This window comes from Sminthopsis crassicaudata, chromosome 4, assembly GCF_048593235.1.
Source record: "Sminthopsis crassicaudata isolate SCR6 chromosome 4, ASM4859323v1, whole genome shotgun sequence".
In the NCBI taxonomy this organism is placed as follows: Eukaryota; Metazoa; Chordata; class Mammalia; order Dasyuromorphia; family Dasyuridae; genus Sminthopsis; species Sminthopsis crassicaudata.
This window is the reverse complement of record NC_133620.1, coordinates 402,595,510-402,619,428: the sequence shown is the minus strand read 5'-3', so window position 1 is coordinate 402,619,428 and position 23,919 is coordinate 402,595,510. Positions and strand designations below refer to the sequence as shown.

The following is a 23,919-nucleotide window of genomic DNA, read 5'->3' as shown; positions in this document are numbered from 1 at the left end:
GTAAATAAATCCTCAACATAGGATTGAGTCATTCTGTGGCCTTAGCCTTAGGTGTGGAGAACCATCTTTGTTGATGTTATAACCATGAACCCTCTACTTTAAAAGCAATTTTTTCTAATGATAGCAAGGAAAAATGTAATTTATATACCTGTCTCTATATATCTATCTATACTTGTAAAATGTATACTTGTGTATACATTTATACACATGAGCACACACATATTTTATAATGGATTTTGTCACACTGTCTCTTGATTTACTATATAATAACTTGAAAGTATGAAACATCTTACTGTTTTCCATCTGAATTTGTAGTCATTTCATATGCTAAGCAACTGAGTAAATGAGTATCTAAACTTGTCATCTAGTTGCCAATACATATATACATGTTTATATGTATATATAAATATACATACACACAGATTTATGTATAAATATAAGTCTCTGAAATATCTCGATTCAGAATTGAGAGAATGATTTAACACAAATAAAAAAACCAGTGAAACAAAAATATAAGTCTATTAATTTCTGTGGCTTAAGTCAGAAACCTCTTTTGTTTTCAGCCTTAATGGGCTTCTAAGACTGCTAGTCTCTCTGTATATAATTTAGGATTAATTTAGTCCCAAATCTTCTGTTGTTTAAATAAGAATCTTTAAAGCAAATTCATAGGTCTAACTCTTGAATTAGGGATAAAAGGCATCAATGAATGCTGGTAGGTGTGTATTTATATATAGGATTAGATCCTTAAAGTATCTCCTTTTTCTAAGTGGGGAATTAGTTGGAGTAAAATAATTGTGAGAAAGCAACAATATCAAATGATTATATACCTATAGCCTTTGAGCATGATATAATTATAAGTTCTGAAAATTGAGTTCAGGACTTTACATATAAAATTACTTTTTTTTTTGCAAAAAAAAAGAAAAAGACTAGTAGAAAAAGCAAGTGCCATGTAATAACAAAAAATTTGTAAAGTTTCAGGTCAATTATGGATTCCTAATTTGATATTGTTTTTATAGCTTTATTGTTAATAAGACTAGAATCATGAGACTTGAGAAGGCATTTTTTAACTACATGAACTAGTTATTGGAAAAACCAAATTTGAGACATTATATTAAATCGTATTGAGTCCTGTTGCTGCCAGATTTTAGTAGAATTACCTAGAATTGTTCAAAATTACTTGGAACCAGAGAAGCAAATTTATTGGTTAAAAAAAAAATCATCCTCATGGCTGTCCTGGAAACAAGGCCTATTCTGGAATGCCCAAGGGAAAATGCTTCCAAGGACCAACCAATAGCATGAAACATCTCAGACTCAAGATGAAATGTGCTATTAACTGAACATTGGGAGTGGGTTACCAGGTTACAAGGAGAATTGAAGTTGTTTGTTATTGATAATTATCATCATATTACTTTGATCTTTTGTTTCATAGTATTTATTTTTACTGAATTTTCTTGGTAACTTTACTTATATGTAAATTTCCATATAAAAATTAGTATGCGGTGAGCCCTCTAAATAGCTTGATCTGTGATTTGCCTTGCTTTACATACATAGCCTATTTAACAAGATTTGTTTCATTGCTAGATATGTGAAAGTGTGACTTCCTGTACCTAACTTTCTTAAACTTTATGACATTGATGGGAATGTGGGAATTACAATTTTGATGCTTATGGCCACAACATGTTTTCTGTTAAGTTTAAGTCTCCTAGCTTGAAGCCACTAATGCTTGGTCAAATTGATTTAGTAAAAGCAGCAGGGATTAGGATGATACAATTGAAGATAAAGAAGTGATATGAAACAGAATTTAGTGCTGCACTATATACATACATACATATATATATATATATATATATATATATATATATATATAGTTAACATCAAATGGAGAAATTATTAAAAGTTATGCTTATTTAGCAATCCCATTGTTTCTAATCCCACTTGACAATCAAAGTTGAGGGAGGCTCAATTGAAAGAAGCATCACCCAGCCTGTTGTTTTTATATTACCCACCTAATTGTCTATCTTTTCCACATTTAGGTAAAGATTGTTTCTTCACATTTAAATTTTAGCAATTTTTCATAAAGAAAATTTCTTTTTTCTGCACATTTTTTGGAGCTGTTTACACAAAAGAGGGCAGTAGTTACAACTTGCTTTAATTATCTTTACATAAAAATTTACTTTTTATAGCAACTACCATATAGGGTTGTGGTGAGGGTTAAATGAGTTAATGTGAATAAAGCACAAGACAAAACTTAAAACGCCATATAAATGCCAGTTATTGTTATTGCAAACTATTTTTTCTTTTTATCAGCCAAATTCTTCATATATTCATGTCTTCACATATTTGACACAATAAAACTTAAGTAACAATAACTAAGCAACTTCAGTTTTTCTTATAGCCATATTTAAAATGTCAAGCCAATATATATTTTGCAGGATTGTTGAATAGATATTATTACATTTCACATTAACTCTTCATTCTCTGTCTTAAAGTTAATCTCATCTAGAAATTCTGTCCAGAGGTTGAAGTTCCTTATCCTTTCTGTGTGTAGTCAGTCTATTTATAAGCATTTATTAGACACCTACTGTGTGCTACACACTATGGTAAGAAATAGCCACACTAAAAGAGGCAAAATACAATATCTGCCAAAAGGAGCTGACAATCTGATGGAGATAATAAGCAAATAAATAGCTATTTTAAAAGATTATTTACAGGATAAATGGAAAATAACAAAGGTAAGACATTAGTCTTTAAGAGAACATGGAATTGATAAATGGTCAAAGGTTATGAACAGACAATTTTCAGATGAAGAAATTGAAAATATTTCTAGTCATATGAAAAGGTGCTCTAAATCATTATTGATCAGAGAAATGCAAATGAAGACAACTCTGAGATAATGACGAATGTTGGAGGAAATGTGGGAAAACTGGGACACTGATACATTGTTGGTGGAATTGTAAATGGATCCAGCCATTCTGGAGAGCAATTTGGAACTATACTCAAAAAGTTATCAAACTGTGCATACCCATAGTGTTTCTTCTGATCTTAAGGGATCCCAAAAAGATCTTAAATAAGGGAAAGGGACCCACATGTGCAAAGATGTTTGTGGCAGCCCTCTTTGTAATGGCTAGAAACTGAAAACTGAGTGAATGCCCTTCAATTGGAGAATGGCTAAATTGTGGTATATGAATGTTATAGAATATTATCATTCTGTAAGAAATGACCAGCAGGATGATTTCAGAAAGGCTTGTAAGAAACTTACATGAACTGATGCTGAGTGAAATGAGCAGAACCAGATCATTGTAAAAGCAACAACAAAATTATGCAATGATCAATTCTGATGGACATGGCTCTTCTCAACCACGAGATAATTCAACCAGTTCCAATTGTTCAGTGATGAAGAAAGCTATCTACACTCAGAGAGAGGACTGTGGGAACTGAGTGTGGAACACTACATAGCATTCTCACTCTTTTTTTTGTTACTTGCTTTCATTTTATTTTGCTTCTTTTTTATTGATTTGATTTTTCTTAAGCAGCATAATAATGTTATAAATTTGTATGCATACATTAGATTTAACATATATTTCTACCATGTTTAACATATATTGGACTGTTTGCCATCTAGGGGAGGGCATGGAAGAAGGGAGGGAAAATTGGAACGCAAGGTTTTGCAAGGGCTAATGTTGAAGAATATGTTTTGAAAAATAAAAAGCTTTAATAAAAATAATAATAATAAAGAGAGTACATGGAAAAAGCTCTTATACAAGATGGTAGTTGAATGGAGGATAAATTGGAACTGAGAAACTCATAGGGTAGACAGATTCACCAGTATGCTATTGCAATGATCCAGGTATGAGGTGATAAAAAGTATTCACCAAGGTATTGCTTCACTTCTCTCGTTCTATTCTTAACCGCTTAAAATTATATCTTTATTTTTATTACTCATCATTTTCCTTAAATACTCACTCTTCTCCTGACTTTTCTCCTGCTCCAACTTCCCTTTTACTTTCAAGGACAACACTTCTTCCCTTGGGAGCTATTTTTTTATTCCTCGCTATCTCTCATTGCTCACCCTTCTACTATCTAATCTGTTGCCAAAGCCAGCCAATTTCACCTATGCCCCATTTCTTAGGTATGTCCCTTTTTTCTTCTGATATTGCTATTGTTTAGGCACTCATTACTTGCCTGTTTTCTCCCTCCTTCCTTCCCTACTTCTTTTTTTTTTCCTTTCTTATTTTTCCCTCCTTCTTTCTTCTCTGCTTGCTTCCTTTAATCTTTGCTTCCCTCTTTCCTTTTTTCTTTAAATCCTTCCTTGCTTCTCTCCTCATTTCCTTGCTTCTTTCTTTTTTCCCTCCTTCCTGATCTATTAAAATGGCTTTCTAGGGCCTGCCTCAAGTATCTCTTGCTCCAATTTATCCTCTCTTCAGCCACTAAAGTGATTTTCTTAAAGCATTGTCATCCAATCATGCACCACCATTTAATAAACTTTTGTGGCTCCCTATCTTCTGTTTGCTTTTAAAATCCTTTCATCATCTCTTCCTTTTCTACCTTTCCAGTTTTCTTACATCTTACTCTCAGCTATGTATTCTTTGATTCAGTGTCATAGCTTCTGATGCTCCACAAACAAAATTTCTCTTATCTCCAGATATTTCCTCTGATTATACCCCATGTTTAGAATGCTCTCCCTCCTCATATCTGCCTCCTGACTTCTCTGGCTTCCTTCAAGTTCCAACTAAAATTCTATTTTCTACAAAGAAACTTTTATTAATCCCTCTTGATTCTCTTGCCTTCTATCTTTTTAATTGTTTCTATTTATCCTGTATATATGTGTTTGTATGTATTGGTTTGCTTGTTGCCTTTCCTACTAGACTCAAGGGCTACTTTTTGTATCCCCAATATTTCATAAAATGGACATTTAATAAATGTGTATTATTGATGGGTGACAGTATAAGAAGAGAGAACAGAGCCTATTCAAGAGATGTTGCAAAGGTAAAATTGATAGACATTGGCAACAGATTGGATACAGGAAATAAGAGATAATGGGGAATCAAAGATAATGCCTAGATTTTAAGTCTAAGATACCGGGAGGATGGTGATGTCATTGACAGTAATAATTTTAAAGTTTTAAAGAGATAAGGGTTTAGGGGAAAAGGTAATGACTTCAATTTTGCTCATGCCAGATTTAAGGTCTCTATTGAACATCTAAATTGAGATATCTGAAAGGATGTTGGTCAGCAGAGCTATTAGGGCAGAATAGGTAGATTTGAGAATCATCAGCATAGAGATGATCATCAAATCCATGGAAACTGAGATTACACAGATCAATTAATACAGAGAGGACAGAAGAGAGCCCCAGACAGAGTCCTGTGAAACAACACTGGTAAAAGTAGGTGACCTTAATGAAAATCTAGACAGAGATCAAAAAGGAGCAGTCTAGTAGATGGGAGGAGAGTAGCAAGAAAAAAGAATTGTTCTGAAAACTTAAAAGAAAGTATCAAGTTGGGAAGAGAAATGTCAAGGAAAATGGGAACTAAGAAAAGATCAATGGATAAGGTAAATTGAAAGAGATCTTTGGTAACTTCGGTCAGAGTGGTTTTAGTGGAATGATGAGGGCAGAAGCTAGGTTGTAAGGGTTTAAGAAGAGAGAAGCTAGAGAACTGAAGGCAGATATTGTAGATTTTTTTATCAAGGAGTTTAGCCATAAAAAGCAGATGAGATATAAAACAATAGTTAGCTGGAATGGAAGGATCAGAGGAGAATTTTTTGAGAACAGAAAAGACAAAGATATATTTAAAGTGGTAGGGAAGGAGCCAGTCAATAAAGATTTAAAGATAATTGATAGAATTGAATAATCTTCTATAGTAGATGGGAAGGAATATTTTCATTTGTGCAAGTAAAGGAATTTATCTTGGTAAGGAGAAAGATTATTGTTTGCCTTTTCAACGATGGGAGGAAAAGAGAGAATTTGGAATTCAAAATTTTTAAAAATGAATATTTAAATATTTTTTGTAATTGAGAAAAAATAAAAAGCAAAAGTAGGAAATAAGGCCACCTTTTTGTGTGAGAGAGTTTGAAAGAAAACATAGTAGAAAAGAGCCTATAAATGTTATAAGATGAGGAAGAAAGGGAAGAACTCATAGTAAATTTTCTCAATGTTTTCTATAAAATATGAAACAAAATTTTCATCTGAGAGAAGATAGGAGTCTTGGGAAGTTTGAGGAGAAAGAGAAAGATTTGTAAAAGCCATTGTGGAGAATGGGATATGTATTAGTAAGAAAAGTATATAACAATTGCCTAGAAAAAAAGTAAAGACCCAGGATATGCAAATTATAATTAATATTTTTTTTATTATTTCAGATTATCCAGTCATCATTATTAAGGCTTAGCAGTGAGCTCACAGGTGTGGAAGAATTTGTGGAACACTTGACTTTCTTAGATTATATTTCATCAAAAATGCCTTCACTAGATAGAGAATATTATATTATCTCCCAAATGTATTCAGTCACAAAACGCTACAACGTCACTATTTCACCAGAACAAGTTGCACTGCTTCATGTTCTTCTTTTCAAATATAAGCAACTTAAAATAACTTTTAAATTTCATGAATCAAATAAGGATAATGCTATTATTAGATTCAAGACAAATTTGGATGGGTATATGTTCAATTTGAAGAATGAAATTAGAGACTTGAAGATCAAAGTAAGTTTCTTTTATAAGAAATAAAATACTACATTTCATTTAAATCTATACATAGATGAATAAGTTGATTTCTAAAAATGTCTGAAGATCTTGGCTGTATGATTTGGGCAAAGGCTTACTGTTGTTGTTTAGTCATTTTATGTTTAACTCTTTATGACTCCATTTAGGATTTTCTTGGCAAAAATACTGGAGTGGTTAGCTATTCTCTTCTCTAGTTCATTTTATAGATGAAGAAACCAAGGTAATCAGGGTTAAATGTCTTGCCCATAGATAAGGGTCTATCCATTTCATTCTATTCATTGCACCACCTATCTTCATTAAAGGATTATCAGATTGTATCTGAAGACCGTGGTACAAGTGTTATCACTGACTGATTATTTGTCCTAGGAAAGATATTGTACTTCAATTTCTCCATCTCTAAATAGAGATGATAATTCTGACCCCTCTTAATTTATGACAAAGATAAACAAAACATGGTATACTGGCAATAAAATGGATGGAATAATTGGAGAATCTGAGCTTTGATTTCAGTGTTCCCCCTAAGCAACTATGTGACATTGGACAAGTCACTAAATATCTCCAGATGAGCTTATTTATCTCTAAAGTGAGAGAGTCTAATTAAATGATCTTGAAGGTCCTTGCCAGTGATAAAATTTGGCCATTTTTTCTAGGGAACTAGATTTCTTAGAACAAAAATGGCTACATAAATGACCAGGAATACAATCATGAATACATCATCCTACCAATATTTAGTAAAAAATAATAATAAAGTGAAATGAACATTCTATATTGTATAGTGTGATTTCTCCTTAGGTAAATGCATTTTTTGTAAGGTTTTGTCATACATTTGTATAATACTTTGAGGTCTTTAGAGCTTTGCATGTGTTATTTCATTGGTACTCCTAGCAGTTCTTTTAAGTTGGTGCTATTATTAGCCCCTTTTTACAGATGAGGAAACTAAGGCTAAGGGGGATAAAATTATTTGCATGGCCACACAATTAGTAAAAATCTGAGGCAGGCAGTATTCAAATTTAAGTCTTTTTAGTTCAGTATTTTAATCTATTCATTGCATCCACTCTAGTTTTCATTGATTGGCCAACAACAGATCCCAGCCCAATCTTTACTTGGTCTTTTTTTTGGAGGGGGGGTTGGGAATTCTGATGATTCAGCCTGAATTTAAATAGCAATTATTTCTGTTTTGGCCCAAAACCCTGAAAGTCTTCCCCTCCCGGACTGGATGGGAAGTATGGAACTGAGTAAAAAAAAGTCATTTTTGCTTCATATTTACTTTATCTTAGTCACTGAATGGGCTATTTCTCTGAAGAATTGATAACTGTGAAAGACATTAGCTCAAAGTCTTCCCACTGCAATCTGGTCCATCTGCACTCAACCTGATCTACATTTTGTAACTGGATCCAGATGGTTTTGTAGGAGACAGTAAGACTGGTGACTTTGTACAGCCCTTCCTCACTTAAATCCAATTCACTTTCAAGTCATTCCATCTCCTTTTTGCTATTGTGTTCCTCTTTGAGAATGATGTACAAACAATATTCACTTTATTACCTAGCTGACTCTAATAATCTTATTATTTTTGCAGATTAGATTACATTGTGGGCTTAATTGTAGCTAAGTTTATTATATTAATTGTACCAGTGAAAATATGCTGGTGACTTGACTAGTAAATAAAATTCTCATACTCTTAAGTTAATGATTCACTCCATATCCCAGTGGAAAGAATTGAAGCCTAAGAACAGTCAACAAAAGTCTTTGGAGAATGTTGCTTTTTAACACTGCTGGTCCAGGGGAACTCTAGTGGCCTAGACATTTTCCTTTTCCTAACTCCCTAGAAGAACAATTCCTTTACTATTATGAGTACTCCTTCCTGAAATGCAGATCTAGTAGAAATGTTCAATGTGCAAAGCTCTGGTCTCCTGCCTGCCATTTAGCTACCAATATAATCTCAAGCAAGTCTTTTCTAACTATCTGCGCTTTTACTTTCCATCTGTAAAATAAGAGGTTTGGACTATTGAGAAATGGATGGGCATTTGTTTCCACAGTAATGAAAATTAATTGGAGAAATGAAACTTAAATTAGAAAACCAAAATCCCCAGGGACACCAAGGAATAATCAAGAGGGGAGTTTATCTTCTTCCAAAAAGAATGTAAGCTCCTTGGGGTTAGGGACTTGCTATGTAATGCTTCAGGATAGGAAATAAAATGCTACACTTGAAGTTGCAAATGTAATCACTTTTACCTCTGTTCATTAAAACCTTTCCCTCTTTCAAGACTTCCTTTATGTTATACTTCCATAATACCTTTTCTAATCTTTTTAAACTGGAAATTATTTTTCTCCCCTTGAAACAATAATAGAATATCTGTTCATTTCTTTGCCCAAATATTCAACTGCGTTGAAATATTTTTTATTTGAATCACAAATGTTTGTGTATACATTTTATAACCTCTGAAATTACAGATTCTTTGAGAGCAGGTTGACTCATTTCATCTTTCTATTCTTAGTTTCTAAAGCGGTTCCTCACACAGTTTAAGCATTTAATGACTGGTTGTTGAAATGAATAAGCTTCTAGAGCTTGTCAATAGTAGAACAATGATGGCTATATTCTAGATCTCTTATTGGTTACTAGTTTAGTCTTGCTTTTTAAAAATGAGCTTTATTTCTGAATTTATTAATCATAGATTTGTGTTTATTGTTACTTAGGTAAAAAATCCTGTTCTTGTACATCCTGCTACTCGGCCAGCAGCTGCCTTGGAAATTATTGAGAACCTCTCAGAAGAAGCTTCAGTTCTATCCAATAAAGCTCAGACATACTCAAATTATCAGGATTATTTTGAGAGCTCTACTTCAATGAGAATGGTAGCTTTAGAGAGGAATATTGCAACCACTGTGATGTCAGAAATCTCAGAAATTGAATGTGATTTAACTTTGAGGAAAATTTTATGGGAAGCACAAGTGGAATGGGCAAATCTGTCTCCTGTGTGGAAGCAAAGCATTTTTGGTAATATTAATGTAGATTTAATCCAGAAGAGTGTTACAAGATGGATGCATATGATTTATATGTTGGATAAAGGTATGTATGAGAATCAGTAGTTATTTGCAAGAATTTACAATTTTATTATATATTCTATGCTTCAGGATACACACAATTTAAAGTAACAAAGAAGTTGTTAAGCAAAAATAACAGTAAACAGTTCTTATCTTGGAAAATCAACCTTCAAGTTATATTCAAGCAAAGAGAGATTTTCAGTTGTAACAGGGGTTAAGGTTGAACATCATTTGTTGATTCTTCCTTTATCCATACTTTTTCAATGTATTCCATGTTCCTTGAGTTTTTTTGATATGCTCTTTTATATCTCTTGTACATTCATTTCCAATTTATTGTGGTATATGGTATGAGATACTGATTTAAACCAAATTTCTGTCAGACTAATTTCCAGTTTCTCTTACAAGTTATTGTTCGAATAGTGATTCCTACCTTAATAGTTAAAAGTCTTTGAGTGTATCAAACACTATGGGTTTTTGTGGGGATTTTTTGTCTTACGTACTTAATATTTTCTTTTTTTGGGGGGTACCTAATTTTTTCTACTGATCAGTGTTTTTATATTTTAACCAGTAGTAAATATTCAATATGATTTTTTTGTAGGATAGCTTAAGACTGTATAGTACTGAGCCCCTTCACTTAAGATTCTTGACCATTAGTTTTTTCAGGTCAATTTTATTATTTTTATCTACAATTTCATATAGCAACTCTTTATAGTTTAATTGGTATGGTGCCGTATCTTCAAAGTACATGAGGAAATATTACTTTCTTTGCATTAGCACAGCTAAACAATGAACAATACTTTTCCCATTATTAGTTCATCTTTATTTCTGTAAATAAAGGTTTATAGTTGTAGTAATTTTATATGTATCTTGGTAGATGAACGCTCAGAATTCTATAATCCTATAATTATTTTGAAATAATTTATTTTTCTTTCTCTTACTGTTGGATTGTATTGGTAATATACAAAAAAAAAAACCCTCATGATATTTGTAGATTTATATTTGTCCTGCTAATGTAATGAAATTATTAATTACTTCACTTGAAACTCTCAGATTCATGCTATTATTAACATTTGCAAAAAGCAAAACTTTTAATTCCTCTTTGCCTATCCTTAATTCTTAATTTTCTTTTTCTTATATTATTATTATTACAAATGGTGTGTGTATATATATATATATATATATTTTTTTATATATATATCTGAACTATGTTAAATAATAGTGGTGAGTTGATCTCCTTGCTTTACCCCTAATCTTCCTGAAAAATATTAGATCTGTTGTTTCTAAGTTTTGCTCTTTGACCTATATATTCTTTAGGGTTGTAATTTAGCATCAATTTAAGTTTCAACTCTTTTCTTCAAATGTCATATATTTATAATGAATTTTTGTTGTATTGATTTTAGTAAAGGATATGATTATTATCGCTAATTTTTTATTTTTTAAAGTTTTTATGCCCTGTTACATGGTTGATTTTTATAAAAAGTGCTGCAAATAGGTAAGAAACACACTTATATCCACATATAAGTCATGCACCTATATGTATTTGTGTATATATGTACATATTTGTGCATATATATTATATATAACGATTTCTTTCTATTCCCAATCACTAGAGTTCTAACATATTTAACTTTTCTGAAATTCTTTTTCAGTCAATCTTAGCATCTTTCTTAGTAATCTTTTTCCTAATTCTAAAAGCAGAACAGTAAGGTGCCCAGCTATTACAGATTGGTTCATTCCCTTTCGTTCTATTAGCTTTTCCTTTAAGTATTTAAATTCTACATATATAGATTTATGTGTGTTTGTATGATACATCTAAAGTATCACATATACTAAACACTGATATTTTATTACTTCTTGTAAACAACATATTGTTAGATTCTGTTTTCTAATTTATTCTGCCACTCTCTTCTTGTTCAGGAGTAAATTCATTCTATTCATGTTTACAATAATGATTGTTAATTGTGTATTTCCTTCTGTCATATTATTTCATACTTTTTTCTTTTTGTTCTCTACTCTCCATCTTTTGCAAAGAAGAGTGGGGTAGAAAAAGAAAAGAAATCCCAATAATACCAGTACCCTATATTCAAAGTTATCTGTTACATTCCTTTGCTCCACTGCCTTTCATCTAGCCCAGCAACCAAATTTCTGGTTCTTAAATTTATTGCTCTTTTAAATCTCCCCAATTATGATTTACAATCCAAAGATAAAGTCTGTTTTTGATAATTTCTGACTATCTACTTCTTGACTTTCTTCTCTCTCTTAAATCCTTCTTCTGTTCTCTTTTCCTACTTCTTTCTCTTACAGTATCTCCACACCAAACTTGTGCATGGATCTAATCCTCCTTTTTTTCAATTCAGATTAGAATTACTTTAATGATATGTCCATTTTTCCCCCCTACCCACCATTTTTGTATATACTTTTCCTTATGTATCTAAATAATGTGAAATAGTAAATTCTTCCCTCTTCCAAATTTCCTTCTTATTTCTATGTTTCTATATTCCTTTTCCCTTCTTTTCTCTTTCCTCTTTTAAAGACAACAAAATAAAACTCTGTGTGAGTGAATGAGTGAGTGTGTGTGTGTGTGTGTGTGTGTGTGTGTGTGTGTGTGTGTTGAAGTCCTGTATTTATGTTTCTTACTCCCTCGTTCATCCTGGAAGAGTGGTAGTGCTTTTAACAGTAGGAAAAGGAGTAGATTAAGAAGTATAATGAGTTCAGAATTGAAAATGTTAAGTATGCTAAAGTCTATGGACATCCAGATGGAAATGCCCCAGTAAGATTTTGATTATTTGAGACAGGAGTTCAGGAGAGAGATAAAGACTGAATGAATATATTTGAGAGTCGTTTGCATAGAAATAACAGTTGATCCAAGGGAGATGGTGAGTTGAGGGAAGAATAACCAGGTCAAAACATAGGAAGGGAAATGGACAATGATCCTGCAAAAGAAACTGAGAAAGATTAGTCAAACACTAACTGTGGTGATAGAGTACTACCAAAAAAACTCAGATAGCAGAAAGTATGGCGGGAGAAGGACTGGTAGAAAGATCACAAAAGATGGGAACTGTAAAAAGGTCATTCATTATATTTAGCAATGAAAAGTATGTTGGTGATCTTAAAAAGAACAGTTTCAGTCAAGTGATATACAAAAATGTTAGGTTACATGATGTAACAGTAACAACAATATTGTTGTTAATATAATATTAAAATTATAGGAGACTTGATTAATCAAGACAGTAATCCAAGACAATTCTAAAAAAACCATAATTAAAAATGCTTTCCACTCCCAGAGTGATGAATCCTGAGTACAGATTGAAGCCTAACTTTATTTTTTGATATGTGTTTTCTTTTGTAACATGACTGATACATAAATATATTTTGCATGGTTTCACATGTATAATATCATATTGTTTCACTTCTCAATGGGATATAGGAGAGACAGAAGAGAATTTGAAATTAAAAATTTTTTTAAATCTTTAAAATATTAAATTTAATTGGAAATGTTTAATAAAATAAATAAAATATATAGTGTTTTTTTAAAGAAGTTAATAAGAAGTAAAAAGCGAAGGCAATGTAATAAGTACAATTTTACCTAAGTGTTTGAATGATGATAGATAAAAAAATAAACTTAAAAAATAATAATGGTATTAGTAACAAATACCTACTATATATAATATATATACATATATATATATATATATTACTTTTAAGAATAATAGAAACTGAAGACATTTTTTAAATTGTCAAAAAAAAATCTTATTGTGCTGCTTTGATTTACAGGCATACCAAAAAATTCTATGATAAAGTCTCTTAAACAATCAGTATTGAATTTTAAACAAAGCTTGCCTACTATCGTGGCTTTGGTAAATCCTTGTCTTAAACATCGGCATTGGGATGCAATACAGTCAATTATTGGGCATGATTTTATTTTGGATAGACACTGCACAGTACAACAACTAATAGATCTTGAGGTAGGTACAAATATGAATCTGCAGCACTTAAGAGTTCTGTTCTCCAAGGTTCTCAACCTTTCCAAAACAAATTTGGGTAGAAGATGAAGAGGCAACACACACACAACACATACAAGAAAGAGACAGAGAGAGAGGAAGAAAGATAGAGGGAGAGGGAGAGACAGAGAGAGACACAGAGATAGACATGAATACTGTGACATCTACAGAAAGGCTAGGGAATCCAACTGGTTTCATTTGCACTTTTTTTAAAAAAATGTTATTTTGAGGCACTTGTAGTTAGGTGATTTTTTTTCCATTTATTTATTATTATTATTATAGCTTTTTATTGACAAAACAAATGCATGGGTAATTTTTCAACATTGATACTTGCAAATACTTCTGTTCCATATTTTCCCCTCCTTCCCTCCATCCCCTCCCCTAGATGGCAGGCAGTCACATGTTAAAGTATATGTTAAATACAATATATGTATACATATTTACAATTATCTTGTTGCACAAGAAAAATTGGATTTAGGAAGAAGGTAAAAATAACTTGGGAAGAAAAACAAAAATGTAAGCAAAAAACAACAGATAGATGCAAATGCTAGTGTGGACCACTCATTTCCCAGTGTTCTTACATTGGGTATAGCTGGTTCTGTTCATCACTGATCAATTAGAACTGATTCGGATCATCTTATTGCTGAAGATAGCTTCTTCTATCAGAATTGATCCTCATATAATAATGTTGAAGTATGTAATTTCCTGGTTCTGCTCATTTCACGCAGCATCAGTTGATGTAATTCTCTCCAAGCTTCTCTGTATTCATCCTAATGGTCATTTCTTACAGAACAGTAATATTCTATAACATTCATATACCATAATTTACTCAGCCATTCTCCAATTGCTGGGATCCATTCATTTTCCAGTTTCTAGCCATTACAAAAAAGGCTGCCACAAACATTTTTACACATACAGGTTCCTTTCCCTTTTTTAATATCTCTTTGGGATATAAGCACAGTAGTAACACTGCTGGATCTAAGGGTATGAACAGTTTGATAAATTTTTGAGTATAGTTACAAATTACTCTCCAGAATGGTTGGATCCATACACAACTCCACCAACCAAGGCATCAGTATCCCAGTTTTTCCTCTCCAACTTTTTTTCATTATCTTTTCCTGTCATCTTAGCCAATATGACAGGTGTGTTGTGGTATCTCAGAGTTATCTTAATTTGCATTTCTCTATCAATAATGATTTGGAACACCTTTTCATATGAAAATAGTTTCAATTTCATCATCTAAAAATTGTTCATATCCTTTGACCATTTATCAATTAGAGAATGGCTTGATTTTTTACAAATTAGAATCAATTTTCTATATGTTTTGGAAATGAGGCCTTATCAGAACCTTTAACTGTAAAAAATGTTTTCCCAGTTTATTGCTTCTCTTCTAATCTTGTCTGCATTAGTATTGTTTGTACAAAAGCTTTTAACTTGATATAATCAAAAATCTTCTATTTTGTGATCAATAATGATCTCTAGTTCTTCTTTGGTCACAAATTCCTTCCTCCTCCACAAGTCTGAGAGGTAAACTATCCTATGTTCTTTAATTTATTTATAATCTCAATCTTTATGCCTAAATCACGAACCCATTTTGACCTTATCTTGGTGTACAGTGTTAAGTGTGGGTCAATGCCTACTTTTTGCCATACTAATTTCCAATTTTCCTAGCAGTTTTTGACAAATAGTGAATTCTTATCATAAAAGCTGGGGTCTTTGGGTTTGTCAAACACTAGATTATTAAAGTTATTGACTATTTTGTCCTGTGAACCTAACCTATTCCACTGATCAACTAGTCTAATTCTTAGCTAATACCAAATGTTTTTGATGACCACTGCTTTATAATATAGTTTTAGATCTGGTACAGCTAGGCCACCTTCATTTGATTTTTTTTTTCATTAGTTTCCTTGAAAGTCTTGACCTTTTGTTCTTCCTGATGAATTTTGTTGTTTTTTCTAGATCATTAAAATAGTTTCTTGGGAGTCTGATTGGTATAGCACTAAATAAATAGATTAGTTTAGGTATTGTCATCTTTATTATATTTGCTTGGCCTATCCAAGAGCACTTAATATTTTTCCAATTATTTAAATCTGACTTTATTTGTGTGGAAATTGTTTTGTAATTTTGCTCATATAATTCCTGATTTTCCTTTGGTATATAGATACCCAAATATTTTATACTATTGACAGTTATTTTAAATGGAATTTCTCTTTGTATCTCTTGCTGTTGGATTTTGTTAGTGTTGTATAAGAATGCTGATGATTTATGTGGATTTATTTTGTATCCTGCAACTTTGCTAAAGTTGTGGATTATTTCTAATAGCTTTTTAGTAGTCTCTCGGGTTCTCTAAGTATACCATCATATCATCTGCAAAGAGTGATAGTTTGATTTCCTCTTTACCTACTTTAATTCTTTTAATCTCTTTTTCATCTCTTATTGCTGAAGCTAGCATTTCTAATACAATATTGAATAGTAATGGTGATTGTAGTCAATCTTGTTTCACTCATGATTTTATTGGGAATGGTTTATCACCATTATATGTGATGCTTACTGATGGCTTTAAATAGATGCTACTGACTATTTTAAGGAAAAGTCCACTATTATTTGAGGCACATAAAATATTTGATTTTGGTTAAATATTTAGATTTAAGAGGAAAAAGTCATCATAGTATGAGTGCTTAAACATTTGAACTATTGGTGAAATAGGTCACATAATCTTTAGGTTAAAAATTAAATCCACAAGCTTCTATTTAGGAAACCTCCTAATATAAATGCTACTTCAGAAATTATCTGTGGATCTTTCAGTTTGAAAAGTTTATGAAATCTTAATAACAACACATCTTGTGAAAATGAGATCTTGAAATGAAACATATTTGGAATTATTGTATTGGGCATTCAGAAATGTTTTGTTTATTTTAGTTGTATCACCATGAAGAGAGAATCATTGAAATATCAACAGTGGCAACAAATGAAGCTGCTCTGGAAAAAATGCTAATGAAGATTATTGAGCTTTGGAATCATACTCGTATACGTTTGACTGTCCATCAAACAGAAGCTTCTGAGATCCTTATTATTTCATCAATAGATGATATATTAGCTCAATTAGAGGAATCTCAAGTTATAATTGCAACAATTAAAGCATCTCCCTATCTTGGAGCAATGAAGGTAAGCACCAGGTCACAAGAAGGAGATTCTTCAGTGTTTTGATATTTAATGTTTTTGCATTCTATAATTGTCATGGCTATATACATTATTTTTTTTGCACCTTTTAGTGATTTAAACACAGATATTTCTACACAAAAATTTATTGTAATCGAATAAATGCCAGAAAATTGACATTTTTTAAGTCTTTGCATTTCCTACAGTACCTACTGGAGTAAATTGCAGCTAAAATGAGTCAATTAACATCTATTTATTAAGCATCTTCTACATGCCAGATATTGTTCTAAATGCTAGTGACACAAATATAGAAGATGATGAATATTTGATGATAGTATGAACAAAGGATAGAAACAGTTTGCCAAAGAAATATTTTAAGTACATATAATCTCAACATAGATTTTTTAAAATTTCATTTAATATAACATGGCTATAACTAAAGAACTTTTTTTTTTTTAAATCAAGTACATTTTATGCTTTATGGCAAATTATACTGAAATATTATAAGAATTAGAGGGCACCTTTCACCATTGAGTTAAAAATAACCTTAAGTTCAATTTATTCAGTTTAAAGGAGCTCCAGCAGGTCAGATTTATATACACAGTTATGAAATATGTGGCGTGAAACTCCTAATTACCAGTATTTTTAAAAGCCATGAGGTTTGGAGTTTGACAGGGGGTGAGAAAGACCAGAATTTCAGCTTGGACAAATCACTTTAAAATCTTTCAGCCTCAGTTTGTCATATGTAAATGGAGACCATACACTTAGTTCTCAAGATTATTCAAAGAAATTAAGATTTTTTTTAAGTGTCATGTAAATATTAGCTCTTGTTTTCATAAAAGTGATTATCTTTACATTTGAGTGACATGCAAATCCTATTTTTCTTGAACAGAAAAATTAGATTTTTTTCTTTTTTGAAAATAAACTCATAGGAAACATTTTAGAATGAGTTAATTCTCTCAGCATGATTTTTAAACCTTTCTATCTCAAATCAAGTAATGAAGTAAATTCAATCAAATATTTAGGGTAATTTAATGCCTGGTATTATAAAAATTATTCTCAAAAATAGATTCAGTAATACTCTACCAAACTTTTTTTTTAAGAGACAAAAAAATGGCCCTCATACCAAGACAAGGGAAACACAGATCAGACTAAGAAAACTGTGATCTAATGTAATCTCTTTTATCAGAATTGATGCAAAAATGTTATATAAAATCTTCACAAGGAAAATACAGAAATATATTCAGAAAAATAATTCACTGTGACTAATTTGGATTTATATCATGAATGCAAAATTGGATTAATATCAGGAAAATAATTAGTATAATAAATCATATGAAGAACAAAGATTGCAATAACTACAGATTATTTCAATAGATGCAGAAAAATTTTGACAGATTTTAATATTTCTGTAATTAACATTAGCAAAACTTTTTAGAGTTTTTAACAAATACAGACATAGAAGGGCTCTTATTTAATATTACTGAAAGAATATTTAAAACTAAGAATTAGCATTTTTTGCAATGGCAAAGTAGTAGAAACTTTTCCTGTACATAGAAGGCTAAAGTAAAAATAGTCTCTCTCCACTACATTTGACATAGTCATACAAATGTTAACTATAGGAAGACAAATTAAAATGTGATGCTTGAGAGTCATGAAAATTTTCTGATATTTGTTTAAAAAAATAGATAAAATAATGTTGTAAAATAGAACATATAAGCAAAAAGCATAATGAAGAGAGGACATGAAAACAGTCCAAAACAAACCAAGAATATAAATTACTGGGGGGAAAGCACCCCCTTTGTGACAAACACTTTTAGGAATATTAGAAATTAGGGACATCTAAATGGCGCAGAGGATAGAGTACCAGCCCTGAAGTCAGGAGGACTTGAGTTTAAATCTAATCTAATTAATGCTTCCTAGCTATATGACCCTGGGCAAGTTATTTAATCCTGATTGCTTCAGCAAAAAAAAACAAAAACAAAAACAAAAACACTGGAAATTAGACTAGCTTCTGATATATCTTATTATATAGTATATCATTTATCATATTCTATTATATTATATACCACAATATCCAAAATATATTCTATCTTAATATAAAAACATACACTGTAAAAAATGCAAATTAGACAAGGTAAAAAAACTTTTTACAACAATGACTTAAGGAAATATTATTAACCAACCAAATAAGAGATAAAAGAGAACTTTTCTGAAATACGGAAAATCATGGATGAGTCAATACATACTTAAGACGAGTCGAACAAGAAAAAACAATTTATATAATAACAATACTGTAAAGACAGAGAATTTGTAAAAAAAAAACAAAAAAAAAAACACTTTAGGGCTCTGATCAACACTATTAATAATCACCATTTCAGAGGACCAATGTTGAAAAGTGTTACCCATCTCCTTATAAGTCAAGTCAATGAACATTCATTAAACATCTACTATGTACCAGGTATTGTGCTAAAAGCTGAGAATACAAAGACAGAAAATGGTTTCTGATTTCTAGGAACTCAGAGTCTGATAAGGGTGATCACATGCAAACATCTATGTATAAACAATATATATCCAGAGTAAATTGAAGATAATCTTGGAGAAAAAGTGCTGATGTTAAGGAGGACCAGGAAAAATTACTTGCAGAAAGTGAAACTTTAGTTTAGACTTACAGGAAGCCAAGCAGTTCAGAAGATAGAGATCAGGAAGAGAGTTCCTGGAATGATAGACTGGTGATCCATTTTCATTGAAGAATGAGAGATAAAATTTTTTGATATGGACAGTTTGGAAATTTATTCTGCTTGATTACATGTATCACATGGGTTTATTTGTTTTGTTTTGTTTTTCACCTCAATTGAGGTTTCAGTGTAAGAAAGAAAACCAACTTTTTATTTAAAAAAAATAAAAACTAATTCAAAGGTGACAAAAACAAAGTGAGGGCACTAGATTAGATGATCTCTAAAATGAATATTTCTCCTTCAGCTCTAAATCTACAGTTATCTGATCAAATAGGAAACTGCCAATTTGAGCTAGAAGAATTGGATTCTGGGGAACTAAACTCATTTTGGAGGGAGGAAAATCTTTATGTGATACTTAAATGTGGCATTGATTTGAGTTCCTTTTTGGAAGCTAACAGCTGAAGAAGTGGCTGTTGCTAAAGAAAACCAAATGCAGAGAACCATGGCAAAATATATGAATTTTAAAAGAACTGGATTAACATCTAGCAGCTTTGTTTGGAGAATAATATTTAGGAAAATTAGGGAGTTTTAATAGTAATGGAAACAAGAGAGGCAAGAAATAGCAGAGTACATTTCTGAAGTTACTGAATTGGACCTTAAAAGCCCATTGTAGCAGAGGGGAAAAAATGAGGGTAGTGGGATCAACTCATGAGCTTCTGTTCTCATTCTTTCCTTCTCTCTGTCTCTCTCCCTCCCTCTATTTTTATCTTTCCCTCCTTCTTCTTTCTCTGCCCTTCCTCACTCCTATATTATGAAATTTCTATAACTGCGATTTATTTTTAGTTGGTATTATCACTTTCCTTAATTCTAAAAGTGGACAAGTAAAATGTTTTATACTGTTCTTTCTTAAAAAGTAAAATGATTTTTAAAAAATTTCATGACAATTGATTCTTCCTCTGACTATGACCCTCCAGAAAAATCTTTGCCAATTTTAAGTATTATCTTTCTTTAAAAAGAATATTAGTTATTTAAATTTCATTTTATTATAAAATGTTCTTTCTAATGCAGGCTCTTGCAGATGATTGGCATCAGAAGTTGGATCTCTTCTCTCATACTCTGGATGACTGGATGACATGTCAGAAAAACTGGCTTTATCTTGAACCCATTTTTTTCACTCCTGAAATACAAAGGTATCCAAATTTTAAAAATGTATGTTAGTTATTTCTCCTATTTTCTATATTTTACCATATTAATTTTCTTAAACTTACTACATTAAAATTATTTTGGGTTACAGATTCAAAATATTACTTGATAAATCAAGTCAGCAAACATTTATTAAGTGCTTTTTATATGCCAGGCATTAAACTAAGCTGTAGGGCTAAAAAAAAAAAAAAAAAAAAGCAAAAATAGTCCCTATCTAGTTCAATGGGAGGAGATTATAATGCAAAATATACATAGAGTAAAATGGAGGCAATCTACAGGGCAGGCACTAGCATTGAGTTAGATATGAAAAGACTTCTAAAAGTGTTATTTTAGCTGAAACTTCAAGTTAGAAAGGAGACTGAGAGGGGAAGGGGATCCAGTAAAAAGATACAAGATCAGGAGGTAGATTATCCTGTGGGAGGAATAGCAAGGAGATCCAGTGATTGTAGAGTATATAGAGTGGAGAAAAGTGTGAGAAGACAGAAACAATAGGAAGAGACCAAGCTGCAAAAACCTTTAAAGGTCAAAAAAACCCATTGCTATAAATTTTAAAAAAGGAACAATTCCAAATATCATTTTCAGAGGGGCTTACTTTTCAATTAGTGGATAAAAATGAAAGGAAAATAGGAAAGTACAATTGCTTCATTTTGTTTCCCATATTACAAGGCTACAAAAAACAGTTCTGAACTGTCCAGTCTATACACTGGTCAATAGGCACCATCATCATATCAAGTCATATTGTACTTAAGAGAATCATATTTCTCTGGACTAGACTTTTTTTTTTTTTTAGCATTGAACAAAACATCAAGTCAATCAACAAGCATTTATTAATACTTTCTATGAGACTCATACTGTCTCATAGAAAAATAGCAACTGTATTCGAAGAGTATGTATTCCGATGGGTGAAACTATATATATATATATATATATATATATATATATATATATATATATATATATATATATATATGGTAAATGATACAAGAAAGGCACTGGGGACTAAGTTTTGAAAGAAGTCAGAAATTATATGAGGCAGGGAGAATTCCAGTTATAGAGGAAAATGGGTACAAAGATATTGAGAAGACAGAAATAGAATGTTCTTTCTATTAAATACTGATTAAACCAATGCACTTGGATTGAAGGAAGTGATGTTTAAGAAGACTATTAAGCTACAAAGGGTTCAAATTGTCAATACCTTTTTAAATTCCAAAGAAGTTTGTATAATCCCTGGTGGTCATACAGAGCCACTGAAGATCATTGCAAGGAGAGCTAACACAGTGAGACATACACTTTAGGAAAATATTTTGGCAGTTGAGTGGTCAGATTTGGAGTAGAGCTACCAAATAAAGTATTGTAATAGTCCAGGCAAGAGGTATTAAAGACAGTGACTATGTGAGTAGAGAGAAGGGAAAGTAAAGTAGAGATAGAAATAGTAAGTGGATATGTGGGTCAATAAGAATGAGAAGCCCAGTATGACACTGGCCTGAGAAGCTAGAAATATGGTGGTGTCTTAAACTATAATAGGGAATTCTGGAAGACAAATGGATTTGGAAGGAAAAGATACTGGATTTTATTTTTGGACATGTTAAGTTTGAGATGCCTAAGGGAGATGTGGTTCAAAATATCTGACAGACACTTAGTGGTGTGGGATTGGAGCTCAGGAAAAAGAATCTTCCTGTTCAGTCATTTTCATTTGTGTCTGACTCTTCGTGACCCCATTTGGGGTTTTCTTGGCAAAGATACTGAAGTGGTTTGCCATTTCTTTCTCCAGTTCATTTTACAGATAAGGAAACTGAGGCAAACTGGGTTAAGTGACTTGCTCAGGGTCATACAAGTACTAAGTCTAAGGACAGATTTGAATTCATGAAGGAGTCTTCCTGAACCCAAAGCTGACACTCTATCTATTGTGTCACCTAGGTGCTCCCAGGAAATAGAAAGGGTAAAATGTTGTGAAAATTATAATAGCTATGGTGTTAGATAATGGTTCCTATAGTGATAGTTTTATCAGTACTATGAATGACATCTTGAAAGTTTTAGTCCAGATAAAAAATTAAAGACCTCACTCATGACTTAAGTCTCAATCAATGACAGTAATATCATTGTTCTTTATCAATGACTGACATTCCCATGAAATGGAAAAAAGAAATGCTTCTAGAATTTCAAGTAATATCAAGTCTATTTACCTAAAACAAGAGTATTATGAGGCAGTAGTTGTCCATTTTATGTTATTTTTCTTTTAAAAATCAGATAGAAATAGTATATAGCATGCTGGAAAGAGTCAAAAATCTTTAGCAAAACTCCTGTAACTTTAAATAGTATAGAAAATCAGAAATATTTTAAAGAACAATATGTAATCAATTGACAGCACTTTAACTATGATATACAAATCCATTTTGATAACTTTAGGAAATATTTCTTGTCATATGATTATATTAAGAATTGAGATAGTACTTTAGAAAACTGAAGTCATCTCAGATTTGTTTTTATTTATAAAGGCAGCTTTCAACAGAGGCAAGGCTTTTTGCTAAAGTGACTTCTATGTGGAAAGAAATAACGTCAAAAGTAAACAATAAACCTGATGCTTTGAGAAGAGTCATATCAGTAGGAGTCATTGAAATGTTGCAGAGTAGCTCTCTGCATCTTGAAAAAATAAAGAAAAGTCTTGAGGTAAAAATCATTTTGGCATAAAGAATGTTTTAATTCAGTAAGAATAACATGTGGGCCATTTCATTTGGAAAAATTGCAACATGGTATACAATACAATACCATTATTACTAATCTCAGAGGGTGGGGGAAAACCCAAATTGTACAAGCATCATATTGAAATTTGAACAGTTAATGACTCTGTTCCTCTGGAACTTGATGGTAATATGTTACATAGAGTGTGATTCAGCAGATCAGTTCCTTTTTAAAGTATTATTGTTTATTCTTAACATAGTGACCATCAAAAAAAAAAATCCAGATCCAATATGTAAACAAAAATAGAGCTGAAAAATGAAATTCTAAACTCCATTATTTATAATTTATTTTAAAATGGAAATTAATTTTGATAAGTTTAGCAAAAGTTTTGCTTTCAGAATTTTTCAATTTTTAAAAATTTTGTTATCTTCACCATTATTGAG

The 23,919-nt window shown here is 31.5% G+C and overlaps 1 protein-coding gene across 1 annotated transcript in view; it reads left to right on the top strand.

Moving 5' to 3' along the window:
- Positions 1 to 23,919, top strand: part of DNAH14 (dynein axonemal heavy chain 14) — a 347,573-nt gene that overhangs the window by 111,033 nt on the left and 212,621 nt on the right. The window contains 6 exon segments of the mRNA XM_074264888.1: positions 6,355 to 6,696; positions 9,412 to 9,781; positions 13,531 to 13,721; positions 16,677 to 16,922; positions 20,663 to 20,784; positions 23,293 to 23,464. Coding sequence (XP_074120989.1) covers positions 6,355 to 6,696; positions 9,412 to 9,781; positions 13,531 to 13,721; positions 16,677 to 16,922; positions 20,663 to 20,784; positions 23,293 to 23,464 — 1,443 coding nt within the window.